Source organism: Lepidochelys kempii, chromosome 1 (assembly GCF_965140265.1).
Source record: "Lepidochelys kempii isolate rLepKem1 chromosome 1, rLepKem1.hap2, whole genome shotgun sequence".
NCBI lineage: Eukaryota > Metazoa > Chordata > Testudines > Cheloniidae > Lepidochelys > Lepidochelys kempii.
The window spans coordinates 111,232,514-111,248,864 of NC_133256.1; the positions used below are offsets into that span (position 1 = coordinate 111,232,514).

Genomic DNA, 16,351 nt, shown 5'->3' on the forward strand with positions numbered 1-16,351 from the left:
GTGTGGTATCATATGAGTGTATTCTGTATGGCATTATCCAAATAATTTATAAAGATATTGAATAAAATCAGGACAGATCCCTGTGGATCCACTCAATATGCCCTTCGAATTCTACTGTGATCCATTGATAACTATTCTCTGAATATGGTTTTCCAACCACTTGTTGCACCCACCTTACAGTCGGTTTGTCCAGACTATATTTCCCTAGTTTGCTTAATGAGAAAGTCATGTGAGATACTATCAAGAGCCTTACTAAAGTTGAGATATATCAGCTTTACTGCTCCCCCACATCTACATGTTGACTGTTAAGTGTCACCTTATCTTCTAGTTTCTTACAAATTGATTATTTGCTCCATTATCTTTCTGAGTACCAAAGTTAAGCTGACTGGTTTACACATTCCCTGGCTTGTCCTTATTCCCCTTTTTATAGATAGATACTATATTTCCCCTCTTCCAGTCCTCTAGGATCTCTCCTGTCCTTCACAAGTTCTCAAAGATAATCACTAATGGCACAGAGATCTCTTCAGCCAATTCCTTAAGTATTCTAGGATGTATTTCCTCAGGCCCTACTGACTTGAAGACCTCTAACTTATCGAGATAATTCGTAACCTGTTCTTTTCCTATTTTAGTCTCAGATCCTACTGTATTTACACTGATGTTCACTGTGTTAGTCATCCAATTACTGCTAACCTTTTAGGTGAAAACTGAAATGAAAAAGGCATTTAAAACTTCAGCCAGTCCCGTATTTTCTGTTATTGCCTTTCCCTTCTGATTGAATAATGGGCCAACCCTGTCCTTGGTCTTCCTCTTGCATCTAATGTATTTGTAAAATGTTTTCTTGTTACCCTCTCTGTCCCTACCTAGTTTAATCTCATTTTGTGATTGGTCTTTCTAATTTGTCCCTACACACTTATGTTGCTTTTAATGTTTGAAGCACTGTAATTCTATGATAGAGGCCATAGAAAAGCCAATGAGGAAATTAGTAATTTTCTTCAGAGAAGGGTTTGAATAGCGTACAGTAAATAAGGCTTAGGGCCACGCATTGAACAAGGAGGTGAAAACAGAATATTGCTGCTCATCATGAGCACTGGAAAAAAGCTCACTAGAGTATTTTTTTAATTGCAAATTAAAAAATGTTTTTAATAACCTTGTTTTTAGAGACCGCTTTAAGAAATAGGCTGAAGCAGATAACCCATATGGAAAATCTTGGCCCAAATGGTTAAAGTTTGATGAAGTTGTAAGCAATTGAAATCAGGACCTTATAGTGGGATGTGTTGGATAACCTTAATAATAGGCTCTGCTATTAGCCCTGCCTATATCTGACATTTATATAGCATCTTTCTTCTTGAAAGTTCTTAAAGCACTTTATACCCTTTAGCCTTAGAGATTTCATGCAGTCCCTTCCAAGATGGAGGGCCACAACAAATGGTATAGGACATGCAGTCTGAAAAAATTCCCATACATTGTGAATATTGCTTCATTCAGATCCCAAATTCTTGTTTAGTTACTGACAACACCATTAGTGCAGAGTTAAGATTACCTGGTTGTATCTTGTGCTCTTCCAAAACATCAAATTCAGAAAAACTCAAACTTCTGAAAACCAGGAAATAAAGAGTTAAGGTACATGCCCACTCAACCTTAACTCTGACCCCTGGACCAGCAGTAGCCACTGAGAATTATCTGTGTGCAGTGCAGCTGCATTTACTGTGTTAAGTGCAGCTGTATTAAATATTGGGTGGATTAATTGGAGCAGTTTGTCAAAGCTGTGATACGGTGACTTCTTGGGGAGTCGTGCCCTCTCCCCAGAGGATTAGCTCCTCTCCCTGACCCCTGGTGTGTATGATCAAAGGCAAGATGTGCAGGTGTATCTTGGTAGATCCAGTATGCCTTATTTCAGCACTAGGGTTTGTCAGTTGTGGGGCATATGGGTCTAGCCTTGGGAATTGTCAGCAGTTAGGTGAGAGATGAGTGTGGATCACTGTTCCCTCTAAGCTGTGTACATGTGTCCGCGCACACAGATCCTAAACCCCAGGCACACGGTGAAACACTGCACGTACAAAAAATGAAATACTACATCGGAGCCAGGCCAAAATATCATTTACGGGCGACTTTTGACATTGTTCACCCGCCATCTATCAACACAGCCAGATTCTACTAGCTGGCAAGGCGGGGAAAGGGAAAGGAGGTTAAATTTCCTTTTTCTAAGTATTTAAAAATGACATTTATAGAATAACATAATGTAAAACTATTATCACAAATTGCAAATTAAAAGTTTTTAAATGTATAAGCATTTTACTCGCTTGGGCGCATTTGTCTCATGGAGCACAAATTTGAACTCTGCTTCAAAAATTTGCACAGAAGAAATTTTTTGCGCACACGGCCTGTCAAAAATTAGAGGGAACATTGGTGTGGACTGTGAGTTTAATGATAGGTAAGTGAAAATATAGTGTTTGGCATTATCATAGAATCATAGAATATCAGGGTTGGAAGGGACCTCAGGAGGTCATCTAGACCAACCCCCTGCTCAAAGCAGGACCAATCCCCAATTAAATCATCCCAGCCAGGGCTTTGTCAAGCCTGACCTTAAAAACTTCTAAGGAAGGAGATTCTACCACCTCCCTAGGTAACGCATTATGTACATAAGGGTAAAGTGACTGTAAAAGGGTTTTAAGTTTTAGCAGACGTGGTGTTTCCTGTGGAGTAGAATAAGTGTCAGAGGAGAATCTGGGGCTGAGAGACACCCTCTGCCCCAATGCCTCCCACATGCCATGCCAGCCACCTCCATATCACCCACCTCCTTCTCCACTTCTTCTGTTTCCAGGATCACTCCAGAAGGAGAAATGGCAGTTACTGAGATGTCATTTCTCCTTCTGGAGTGGGGAAACCGTGTCAGAAGTATCAGAATGCTGTTCCTACTCCCCCAACAAATGCCAAAACAGTATTCAAGCATGGCTCAAACCCTCATTTCTCCTCCTTTCCTAGCAAGCATTGGACTGTATCATTTTTTTTAAAATAGTTTGAATGTGTTCTGAATTTTCAACAGTAGTCTGATTAAGTTCTCCTCTCCCCCAAACAATACCCTCTGACAGAGCATGTCTAAATTTCATTTTCAGACTTCTGCTAGAGTTGGGTTTGAATTTATAGTGACTGGGTATTGCTCATGTTCAGTGGCCATAGCATGTCTTCTTGAGTTACACGGGTCCTGAGTGTCATGTCTGGTTTACAGTCTCTCAGGCACTCTGCACATGCCTGGACAAATCCATTTGGTGCATGAGCATTAGGCTTGCACCTGACTGTAGAACCAGACTCTTTGTTGAATAGTGTTTCCAATATTGCTTCCCCAAAGTGCCCTACGCTAACTGCGTCAATGTTAAGTGATTGAGACCCATGGTTTGACCGAGGTGTGCACAAAAAGCACTGGTAGAATCTGTCAACCCTAAGAAAAGCTTTGTTGTTTGGGGAACTATATCTCAAACTGCTTGGTAAAAGACCCCAAATTTGGATCATTAACCCAACCCTCTGCCCCATAAGACACACCAAATTTGAAGGCAATATGAATAACCATGCAGATTTTTGGTCATGTTGAAGAGTTTCCCTTTAAATAGAAAGCAACTCTTAATCTTATCTGTAGCAGAGCTGGCTCTCCATTATAATCAAATGCTATTCTTCCATCTCTCCTATTCCCAGGATTCACAGTAAAGCCCCCTGCCTCAATTTAGGGCAAATCATAAATGTTTGGGGAGTGCCCTAAGAAGTCTTTACAAACACGTTAACTACTTTGACTTATTTGGCAATCAGTTAACTCAAGGTTTTTTTTTTGGTTTTTTTTTAAGGTAGCTTAGGTAGTCACCAATGAAGACTCTGGAGTTATGCTCCACCTTTAGTAATAGCAAGACATATGAAGCTAAATAATATATTTAAATACAAACCCTAACATTTCTAACATTCTTTTCCAGCAACAGTATCAAAGTGCCTTGTTTTGGGCAGACAAAGTTGCTTCACTGTCCCATGGTAAGTAATCGTTACGTTTTATTTCACTTAATTTAAAATATTAGTTTCATGAAAACTTTTACCTGCGATAATTTATTCAGCTTCTTGTATATTGTTGAGGTTCCATTTTATATTTTATATTGTTGTGAGCCTCTCTGCAATACCATCTACCCAAGTAGAGCATTAGATTTTTGATCTGCTAGATTAGATAGTGTACAGTTCAGCATTCATGCATGTTTGACACCTGTGCTTGAAAAATGTACTCTAACTACTAGTGCAGGAACAAAGCCTCTTTCCCAGGCTGAAAAACATTCTGTCCTTCAGGGCTTGGAAATGCATGGAGCGTCAACTCCTTCCACTTGGAGAAATCTCTATTACTTGCAAGAACCTTTTTGCAGATTCATAAACACTGAAATTAAAAATAATTAATTTTTATAATTTAGTCCAGTCCACTGCCAATGCAAGATTGTTTCCGCAGTACCTCTTCTAGTGCTTAGTCTATTTCAGTGGTGGCCAAACTTACTGACCCTCCGAGCCACATATGACAGTCTTCAGAAAGCTGAAGCCCCAAGCCCCAGCAGGCACACCCCATGGAAAGACCCCCATCTACACTGGGCAGATGCAAGAGGAGATGTGTGGGGAGGGTACATGGGGATGCCCCCCAGATTTTTGCCAGGGTTTGCTGGTCCCGCTCTGTCACATGGGGCCACTGGGCCCCCTTCTTGCATGGCAGCTCCTAGAGTCTGTAAGCTGGGAGCTGCAACTGTGGGGAGAGGCAGTGGCAAACAGCTGGGAGAAGCAGGGAGAGCTACTGCTTTTGCTGCTGCCTCTCCCCGTGGAGCTAAAGTAGTGACCCCTCCCTGCAGCTCCCACCTGTTTGCCACTGCCTCTCCATGCAAAGCTAACACCTGGGAGCTGCAGGGAGGAGCCACTGAGGGTAAGAGGGCGGTATGACTCAAGCTGTTGTGGGGGGTGGGCTTTAAATTTTGTCCCCTCCCCCACTCTCAGCAGGCACCAGTCATCTCTGGCAGAGGCCCCTAGCCCATCATGCGGCTGCAGGGCAGAAGCCCTGAGCTCCTCCCCAGCCTGGTAGGCGGAGAATGGGGGTGCAGTGGGGGCTTCGGGAGCCACACTTTAACTGTAAAAGAGCCACAGTTTGGCCACACCTGATCTATTGGATTTATGGGGTAGTAATTGATAGGGTAACTTTTCTTTCCTTTTAAATCATTTTTGCTTTTCTTCAATATTGAAGACTCTCTCAGTGCATCATGACTCTTTTTAAATATAGTTTTCGGTAAGTGCATGTCACCTGGACCAAATTATTTGTCCATGTTTAGATTTTGGAGTATTTCCTTACCTGCTCTTTATATCTTTTTTGCAATGGCCTTATTACTTACTAAGTACCTGATCCTTCAAATGGGATTACTCACAGTGTGTAAAGTTAAGCACATGCATAAGTTTTGGGATCAGGACTTAATTGTCACACTTCTAGAACTTGAAAATAATATTTTGCTTTTGCAGGCACTAATTTCTGCACAAACTTTGAAAGATAAAAAGGTTAAAAGTGTGTTTTCTGCTGTTAGTGCATTCAAAGTCTGGAGTCCCCTATAGCATACAGATGTTATTTTTCTCTTTTCCACATCAATTTTATTTCCCTCTGTTACTTATGGTATGCAGACTGGTGGTAGATTTTTTTTTTTTTACATCCTTGTTTGCTGCTGATAGTGCGTACAGTCTTAGTGTTAGGGTTTGATTTAATTCTTAAAATTTCTTATTTCTGAGATGTCCAAAGAGATGCATTTTATTTTTAGAGTAATTTCTTGAGATGACTAGTTTTGACGAAGAGCAGTATACGGAGATCTTTTTAATGACCTGAAAATGTCTATGCCATACAAAATTATGATAAAAACATGTGTTTTAGGATTGTACTTAATGGGATTATATATATATATAAAATATATATATATATTTTTAGAGGAACCTCAGGACATCTATTGGCTGGCCCAATGTCTCTACCTGACAGCTCAGTATCATAGGGCAGCACATGCCCTTCGATCACGCAAGCTAGATAAGGTAAGTAATTTCAAACAAGAAATAATACTTTTTTTATTTATTTAGAACCATAGTGCTATACCTGGTGCTAAATAGCAGGTGAACTGTGCTAAATGCACTATAGGTTCTTTACCTTCAGAGCTAACAATCCAGATTTAAAGGAAGAGTGGTTACGTAAACTGCATAATGTAAGGTCATGGTGAGAGAATGATATATAGAGAAGAGAAAAGGGCCAAGGGCTGACATGTGCAGGGACCAATAGATTTAGGGAAGGGACTGTGTGCTGTTCTAGTTCTCCTCCCACTTGAACTAGAATTGTGGAAATCAAAAGAAGAGGAAGTGCCACCCGAGTTGGAGAGGTTCAAATTAATATAGTATAGAAGAAATTTACAAACTGGGATAGAAGGTCATTAGTGATTTTGGTCAGGGAAGTTTTGCTGAGGTGGAAAGGATGAACCACACTGGAGGAGATAAAGGAGAGAGAGTCGAGGGAATCTAGCAGTTTGGGTAGATTACATGCCCTATGACTAAAGTCAAAAGATAGGAAGAAAATAGGGTGGTGTATAAGAGAGTGCTTGTAGGGGAAGGGTCATAGGGAAAGAGTATGTCAGCATAAGGGAAATGGAGGGGATAAGATAGGGTTAAGGAGACAGGATGATGTGTTGAGGTTTCCCCATTTCCTGTCTTCCTCAAGAGTTAGAGACTTGAGAGAATGATTTGGGGAAGTAAGAAAGAAATCATTAGTCAGAAGAAGAACAGACATTGATGTAGGAATAATAGCTTTTTGCTGTTAATACTAGGGAGTTTTGTTTGTAGCTTCCTTGATAAGTATATTTCAAACCTCTTTATTTCTCTTAGTTGTATGAAGCATGTCGATACCTTGCTGCTAGATGTCATGTAAGTATATATTTTAGTTTATATTGGATAAAATCAAACTAAACAAAGCATGCTACGTAAATACGCAAACCACATATGGCACACTTTACGCTAGAAGGGGAATATTTAGAGGTCTAAATTTGGGGATTGAAACGCTTATACTCACTGGAACTACAGGTTCAAATCCTGTGAGAGAAGACTTATTCCCTCATCCTTGTAAGATGGGTAAACTGAGTTCCATGCAACATGCTGTGTGTTACTCCTGCGGGAATTCTGCACCACTGTGCAATGCAGAATTTTGCAGAAATTAATATTGTGTATGCAGAATTTCCTTTCTGCCACAGAAATGGGCTGCAGAGCTGCTGGCCGCCACTAGGGGACCTGGCAGAGACCAGCTCGCACATAGAAGAGGTTGTTGGGGGGATAGGGAGGGAGCTAGAGGGTTCCCGGCAGCTGCAGTTCCCCACATGCCCTGAGGGAAGGAGATGTCGGCGCTCAGGAAACTCCACACAAGGCTGGGACCCAGCATCAGGCTGTTTCATCCTCTGGATCCCTGGGCTCTGAGGGGTAGGGGGGCAGGTGTCTGGGCTGGGGGGGGCCACAGCTGGGCTCTGGGGGGGGGAAGGGGTACGGGTGTCTGGGCTGGGGGGGCCACAGCTGGGCTCTGGGGGGGGTGCGGGTGTCTGGACTAGGGGGGCCCCATGGCTGGCCATTGCGGGGGAGGGGTTGTGGGTGTCTGACCTGCTGGCTGGGCTCAGGGTGTGGGGGCAGAGAAACAGAAACTGGGTTGTCATAGGCATTTCTTTTACTGTCTACTCCTGGGGGGAAATTTTTTGTGTCTGTATTGTTACAAACATACTTGCTGACAGGTATTTTGAAATAAATTAACAAAATAATTGAAACTGGTGTGATTATATAGAGTTATTTTGACAAATAAAATTTGAAGAATTTTAAAATATTGTGCGCAGAATTTTAATTTTTTTGGCGTAGAATTCCCCCACTAGTAGCATGTAGGTCTCTTGAATGAGACCAAAGAACAACAAATTTCTGGCTGCTCAGCAAGGGTTCTATAGGTCCCAGGACACTTTCTTTAGAACATGTTGTCCACGCTCCAGAATTTTCCTCCTCCCTAATAATGTATAGTGTGGTTTATTCTGGTTGGTTGCTGAATTCTGCCCCACAGGTAGCTTTGTTTTATTGGTGCTATAAGTATGTAGTCGCGGTATGCTTTCGGTCCCTTCTGAATGGAAAGTGCTATCTAAACAAAGTGCAACCAAAGAAATAAAATTGTCTGGAGGATGAGAAAAATAAATAGAACAGCATGTATTTTGATTGATTGTAACTCGGGCTGTCGATTAATTGCAGTTAACTGGAAAAAATTAATCTTGATTTTAAAAAAATTGCTTTTAATTGCAGTGTTAATAGAATACAAATTGAAATTTATTAACTTTTTCTGATGTTTTTCTACATTTTTCAAATTATATTGATTTCAATTACAACACAGTATACGAAGTAGACAGTGCTCACTTTGTATGGTTGTTTTTTATTACAAATATTCACACTGTAAAAATGGCAAACAAAAGAAATAGTATTTTTCAGTTCACCTCATACAAGTACTGTAGTGCAATCTTTTTATGGTGAAAGTGCAACTTACAAATGTAGATTGTTTTGTTTTTGAGTACAGTTATTGTAACAAAAAAATTGTAAAACTGTACCGCTTAAAAGTCCACTTAGTCCTACTTCTTGTTCAGCCAATCACTAAGACAAACAAGTTTGTTTACATTTGCAGGAGATAATGCTGCCGGCTTCTTGTTTACAATATAACCTAAAAGTGAGAACAGCTGTTCGCATGACACTTTTGTAGCTGGCATTGCAAGGTATTTACGTGCCAGATATGCTAAACGTTTGTATGTCCCTTCATGCTTCGGCCACCATTACAGAGGACATGCTTCCATGCTGCTGATGCTCGTTAAAAAAATAATGCATTAATTAAATTTGTGACTGAACTCCTTGGAGGAGAATTGTATGTCTCCTACTCTGTTTTACCTGTATTCTGCCATATATTTCATATTATAGCAATCTCTGATGATGACTCAGCACGTTTGTTTTAAGAACACTTTCACTGTAGATTTGACAAAACGCAAAGAAGGTACCAATGTGAGATTTCTAAAGATAGCTACAGCACTAGACCCAAGGTTTAAGAATCTGAAATGCCTTCCAAAATCTCAGAGGGACGAGGTGTAGAGCATGCTTTCAGAAGTCTTAAAAGAGCAACACTCCGATGCGGAAACTACAGAACCCAAACCACCAAAAAAGAAAATCAGCGTTCTGCTGGTGGCATCTGACTAGGATGATGAAAATGAACATGCATCAGGCCGCACTGCTTTGGATGGTTTTGGAGCAGAACCTGCCATCAGCATGGACGCATGTCCCTAGAAATGGTGGTTGAAGCATGATGGGACATATGAATCTTTAGTGCATTTGTACATAATTCTACATTTGTAAGCACAACTTTCATGATAAAGAGATTACGCTTCAGTACTTGTATTAGGTGAATTGAAAAATACTATTACTTTTGTTTTTTACAGTGCAAATACTTATAATAAAAAATAAATATAAAGTGAGCACTGTACACTTTGTATTCTGTGTTGTAACTGAAATCAATATATTTGAAAATGTAGAAGATATCCATAACTATTTACATAAATGGTACTCTATTACCGTTTAACAGAACGATTAATCTTTTTAATCGCACAACATTCCTAATTGTAACAAATGATAGAAAATCCTATCTTAATGCATTTTAAGGTAGGTTTGTATACTTCTGTGATCACATAATACTAGGCTGTATGATCATTCTGCAGGTATTTATTTTCCAAATGTTTGGTTGAGCAATACTGAAATATTGTGAATTGTTAGTGTAATTGTAGTTGCCTCCGATGAAGTGAGCTGTAGCTCACGAAAGCTTATGCTCAAATAAATTGGTTAATCTCTAAGGTGCCACAAGTACTCCTTTTCTTTTTGCGAATACAGACTAACACGGCTGTTACTCTGAAACCTGTTAGTGTAAGGTGGTCTGTCAGGGAGGGAGACCACGTCCCCTCGCTACAATGCCTCGGGGGTGACTCAGTTCACAGGGGAATTAGCTGACAGTTAGTGGGCCCAAGCCTTTAGGCCAGCCAGCAATTGAGTCTGAGCCTCAGCCAGGGCGTGCAGCCAAAAATTAAGCAGTCTAGGGGGATCAGCTCTCTGGCGGGGCAGACAGAAAACCCATCTAGCGTCCTAGCTCGGGTGAACGTCAGACCTACGCAGGCCTCTTGGCCCAAAGGTGGGGAGGCTGCCACCTCCAAGGTTGGGGTGGCAGGGAGGGTAGGGGGACGCAGGTCCACCTGACTCCACGGCATCCCAGCTCAGGGCCTTAACAGTGGCAGAGTGGTCCACCACTGGGTCAGCAGGGAGTCTGTCCGCAACACGCTTGCAGTCAGTTATGCAACCAAACCCTATTTGGCTTCCCTGGGCTCCTTCCTACACTCCCATTCAGGGAGTACCTGGGTTCTGGGGTCATTCGTCTCACTGAGGTAAAAGACTAGTGGCAGCCCCAACAGTTCCTCGGTGTCCCTGGTGCCTGGCAGCTCCGGCAGTCCCTCCATGTCTCTGGCGCTGTAGCAGCCTCTGTCAGCTCTGAGCTCCGGCAGTGGGTGTGTGAGGGAGATGTCCTGCTTCTCCGGCAGTTCTCCAACTGTGTCAGAAGGCCTGCCTTTTATATTTCTGGTTCCTGTCCTGCCCCTCTGCTTCTGGCAGTGTGGTCTCAGGTTTCCCAGCTCTGCCCACCAGGAGGTGGTTGCAGCTCTCTCCCCGTCAGGGAGGGAGACCAGGCCCTCCCACTACAGTTAGATTATGATGGTAAACTGGTATACATCTAAATAAAGATATGCCAAAATGTGGAGTGGCTTGGCCTACCAACTCTATAATTTTTACTTGCCATAGTCTAATTATTGGTGTTTTAATTTTAAATGCTTAACATCTTACCCTTGTTTTTCTCTGTAGTATGCTGCAAAAGAGCATCAACAGGCTCTTGATATTCTTGACATGGAAGAGCCAATCAACAAAAGACTATTTGAAAAATACTTGAAGGATGAAAGTGGGTTGAAAGACTCTACCAGTGACTGGGAGATGTCACAATCCTCTGTAGGTAGCATTTTCAAAACATGATGTTTTCATGGTTGAAGAAGAATGTTAATATTATACAGGGATTTATCAGAAAGCAATGTCTTTGGCATCTGGACTTGAAATTGAATGTGTGTTTGACTTTTATTATAGGATAATGAATATTTATTCCAGAAGTATTATGTTTTTTCTCCATTTAGTCAGCAATCTATATTACTAGCTGCCTTTATTATTGTCTACATTAAATGATAATCCTGGTTTGTCACTATTACTAGTGTTGTGCAACTGCTTGCTCAGAATTAATAATTGAGAATTTCTAGGGAGTTCTGTGTAATCTATTTCAGTTTTAAAATAAATAAATTCTAGGTCTTCCAGATATGATTCGAGCCTTGACAATGTAAACTGTCATCTCTTTCAGTTGGACTGCAGATTCTTGGAGATAAATAACAATAAGGGAATGAATTTCCTCTGCCTTTTAAATATTGTAATGAGGCGTTAACACTGTGTAACGGATTTGCACTCACCTCTCGCGAGCACCTGCTGGCCGAGTGCGTGTGCCTGCACTCTCTCTACCTGTTTGTGGTGGGTCTTCACTGATTGAGCCATCTGGCCAAGTCATACACTGTCTGTCTGTGAGATAAAATCAAAGCAAACCCCTCTCTCAGTGCCCTCTGTAATGTCTTTCTGTTTGTCCGTGCTCCAGAATAGAGCAGTGCCCCAGGGCTCCTTCCCTGGAGGCAATGTCTTTGCTCTCTGAAGGCCTTTCTGGCCCTAGCTCTTCAGTTGGGCCACTACAGTTCAGTTCCCCCTCTGGGGTGCCTCAATGTTCAGGCCACTTCCCCTAGTGACTAATAGGGGGTTCGCGGGCCCCGGGCCCACTCACTATTCTAGGTCCCAACCCAGGGACCTGTAGATAGCAGCTTTCACTGTGTCCCTTTATCTAAATCACACTGCTGCTGTAATTTTCTGAGCTACTTCCACACTGTCCTGTGCTGTCTTCACCCTTGTCTCAGGGCCTTTTCCAGATGGAATCCCTGCAACCAGCTCAGGGCTCCTTCTCACTCTTCCCGGCTTCTAGCAGCACTAACTCAGTTGAGGTCCTGCAGCTCCCTCAGCCAGCCACACACCATCCACACTCCTTCAGCTCTAGCAAGGAACTGAACTCACTCTGGCCCTGCAGTTCTTATACTAGCCTACTGGGCCCTGATTGGCTACTTCCCACACAGCTGCTCTAGGTAGCTTGAAGGACCTCTCTACTGCCCTTTTCTGGGGAGGGGTGTAGCAGGGCCACAAGGTCTCCAGCAGGGGGCCTCAGAGCCTAGTCCACCCCGTCACACACTGGCTGTGTCTTCATTAGGAATACAGCAGCACAGCTGCAACTGAACTGCTGTAGCACTTCATTGTAGGCACTCACTACAGCGATGGGAGGGTTTCTACCATCACTGTAGTTAATTCACTTCCTTGAGAGGCAATAGCTAGGTATGGGCATAGTTGGGGTGGGGGGGCAGGCGGTGTGTTGCCCCCCTCCCCACCCCACCCCAAACTGCAAGCCTCAGGCAGGTGCAGAATTTGCCCGCCCATGCATGGCCCCATTGGCCTGACTGGAGTTGTCCCCCCAACTATAGAAGTCAAACTATGCTTGTGTAGTTAGGTCAGTGGAGAATTCTTCCATCAACCTAGCACTGTCTACACCAGGGGTTAGATTGACATAACTACATCGTGCAAGGGTGGATTTTTCATTACCCCGTGCAACACAGTTATGTTGACCTAACTTTTTAGTGTAGACCTGGCCTTCATTGCTTCTGTCAATGGGGCATTGCTTGACTACACTTGAGTATTAATTTAGATTAAGTTAGCGTGTGCATTTAAAGTGTAAAACTCCAAGTGTAGACAGACCCTTAAATACCAGCATTTAATGTCACTTACCTGCTTGCAGTAGCAATTAGGAAGTTGCCCTTGGGGAGCTGGAGTACCATCATGGGCTGAACCATCAACTTCTCTAGGATTTAAGATTTAATTTTAATTGTGGTTTCAGTGGTAATATTTCAGATGTGAACATAAAGCGTGCCATCCTCTTGAGTGACAGACATATCTCCACTGCTTCTGGTATTACTCATAGGTTTCTCAAGAAACACCAGAGCGAAACTGAAAAGTTAAGACAATTTGGGCTGTAATAAAAGAGGTTATCTTCCGATTGTGAAACAGTATAGTAGAATTAGTGCTCTCTTTAATAACCCTCAAGGGCTTTTGTTTGAATTATTGCATATTAGTCTACTTATTTTTGTCATGTATTTAACCAATTCTTGTTAATGTTTGGCTGTAGACAGCTTAATGTAGTATTCATTTTGGTTTTAGATTATTAGTAACAATGTTATATATCAAGGCAGTATTTAAAAACCAGATTCCATCATATATGAAATGCTTTTTACTTTTCAGGTAGTCTATTTCATTTGTGCTCAAAACCAAATTATATACGTTGATTCAGTGTCTGACCTCCAGCCCTGCTTTTCCATCACTAGATCAAGAGTTCTATTTGCCTTTTGCGAGGGAAGATCTATGATGCTCTGGATAATAGAACCCTGGCCACGTACAGCTACAAAGAAGCCTTGAAGCTTGATGTTTACTGCTTTGAAGCATTTGACTTTTTAACATCACACCATATGCTAACAGCACAAGAAGGTTTGGATTAGCGGTGTTTGTTTCTCAAATATAAATGAAATCATCTCCAGTTTCACCATACATTTTGTCCAGTAGATGAAAGTTAGAATAATCAGTTTGAAATTACTTTGAGAGAATATTCCATGCCCAAATATTAGCAACTCTTTGCTTATGTTAAATGGGCAAAAACTGTTAATCATTTAAGCTGTAGGTTTCAGGAAAAAATAACCACCAGTGTTTCTCAACCTGTTGAGCACAACCAACGGGTGGGTCATGAGGGTATGACCAATGGGTCTCATAAACTGATAATCAATAACATTTTCCAGGCGCTAGGAGCAAGACAGCAAGCAGCCCTTCCACCTCCTAACTAGTACCTCCTGCAGCCCCAGTGCTCCCTAGTCAGAGTTAGCAGCCTTTTTTTAGGTGATCTCTTTTGAAGCAAAAAAGGATTGTGGGATTTGGGTAGCTTATGGCAAGAAACCACAGTTGGATTTGGCATCGTGGATGCCAAAATGTTGTGAATCCTTGCTTTAGACAGCATTTTGCTTTTCAGTGAACAACCTTAGCTTACAGCATAAGTATAAAACAGTAGGCTGTGATACTCCATCTTTATGTTAACTTTAATTTAGAATTGTAGAAAAAGAGGGACTGAAAACAAAGAAGATTCAGTCATTTACTTCCATATCTCTCAGTATTATCATAGCAGAGTGCAGTCAGTCACGTTTAGTGTATTTAAGATGTGCTGTTTTCTTTGTGGTATTGGGGTGAACATCACAAAACTTTTCACAGCCCTTGCGTTCAATGAAAATCAGTTCTTTACAACTTGTTGAATTTTATTTTTTTGTTTACTTCAAACATAGTTTACCCCAGGTTCATATTTTTTAATTAACACAGAAAAAGAGCTTCTTGAATCTCTACCTCTTGGTAAACAGTGTACAGAAGAAGAACAAGAATTGCTTCATTTTCTGTTTGAGAACAAACTGAAAAAGGTAAAAATCTGATTAATCCTATGGAAATCTTGACTTCATATGTAAGTATCATACAATACTGTTTTTGTCCTTAGCTTCAAAAATATAATTTAAAAATTCTTTTTTATGGTGTTATGACCTAATTGCCATTATAGCTCTCCATTAATAGAAGTGTGTAACAATTTCGTATACATTTCCTTTAATGTATATTATAGCCTTACTTAATAGAACCGTCTAATTCTGGCTAACTTTAAATGCATTGCTTCCAAAATGCTTTTTTCTGGAGATAACATTGTAGCATAGGCCAGCATGGAACAGTTAGTGCTATAAGAAAAGGAGTACTTGTGGCACCTTAGAGACTAACCAATTTATCTGAGCATAGGCTGTAGCTCACGAAAGCTTACTCCTTTTCTTTTTGCGAATACAGACTAACACGGCTGCTACTCTGAAACCAGTTAGTGCTATGACACTCACAGCATTGCGTCCTTTTCGGAGACACTCCTTCAAATTCTGACAGTCAAATATCTTTCATTTTTGGAAGTTGCTTATGCCAAATGTGTCATAAAGAAATGCATTACCTAAAAGTTACAGTTTTATACTCAATATTGGCTTTTTATATGGAGTCAAAATTTTGAGGTTCAGAGGTCCTTAAATTATCATTTTCAGAACTAAAAACAAATATTGATAGAACGATGCTTGGGTTTTCCCATTTTATATCATATTTATGTTACAATTATGTTTTTCAGTATAATAAGCCAAGTGAAACAATAATTCCTGAATCTGTAGATGGTCTTCAGGACAATCTGGATGTAGTAGTGTCCCTAGCTGAAAGGCATTATTATAACTGTGACTTCAAAATGTGCTACAAGCTTACTTCTGTGTAAGTACATGAAAAAACTTTGATATTTATTTGAATTTTCATTTTGCTACTTTTCAGATGGCATGCAGAAATAAACTCTGTATAACCACAAGTTCACCCAAATATATTATTGACTCAGTTGTCTAATGTATATTTTGCAAGCTAATATCTCATCTACAGTAAACATGCAGTTGACTCTAGCATTTGGCGTTGTAAAAGTACATTTGTTTTACTGTGTGGCACAAAGCAAAATACTTGAGCTTTATATAATGCTGCCTTATGTTAATCCCTACATTTTCTCCAGGTGAGCCCTCTTAAAATAGTTGTCTTATGAAATGAAGGTTTGAAAGTTTTAACTTTTATTTCAAAATATAGTAAATCTTTTGGTTGATCAAACCAAGCCAAGACATTGCCATATGGGATACAACCTTGAGTCCAGTACTGGTATGGTTTGGGAATACTGCAGAGGCATAATACTAATCCCTGTTGGGAAGTGCAGCACCTGGAGTGAAATCATGGCCGCACTGAGGCAAATAGCAAAGCTCCTACTGACTTCAGTGGAGCCAGGATTTCACCCCTTGTGTTCATTTTCTAGCACCCTCTTCCCACCCGTTACACTGCTCAACATGAGAGTGCGTTATGAACTCCACAGGGATTTGTCCAGCTGCCTTTTGTCAGAAGGAGAGTTGTGACAGACTTTTGAGCCTTTGCGGTGGGAGTCTCCTCAGAAGTTTGAATCCTTGCAAAATTTTGGGCTTCCTATAATGAAAGACTCTGGGAC

At 41.1% G+C, this 16,351-nt stretch overlaps 1 protein-coding gene across 2 annotated transcripts in view; it reads left to right on the plus strand.

Annotated features, from left to right (window-relative positions):
- Nucleotides 1-16,351, plus strand: part of CDC16 (cell division cycle 16) — a 68,034-nt gene that overhangs the window by 2,087 nt on the left and 49,596 nt on the right. The window contains exons 2-8 of one of the 2 annotated variants that reach the window (XM_073350735.1): nt 3,957-4,011; nt 5,912-6,063; nt 6,901-6,939; nt 10,966-11,106; nt 13,605-13,764; nt 14,638-14,732; nt 15,458-15,591. In XM_073350735.1, the coding sequence (XP_073206836.1) occupies nt 3,957-4,011; nt 5,912-6,063; nt 6,901-6,939; nt 10,966-11,106; nt 13,605-13,764; nt 14,638-14,732; nt 15,458-15,591 (776 nt within the window). The remainder of the gene's footprint in view (nt 1-3,956; nt 4,012-5,911; nt 6,064-6,900; nt 6,940-10,965; nt 11,107-13,604; nt 13,765-14,637; nt 14,733-15,457; nt 15,592-16,351) is intronic. The other variant, XM_073350741.1, reaches the window with a different exon arrangement.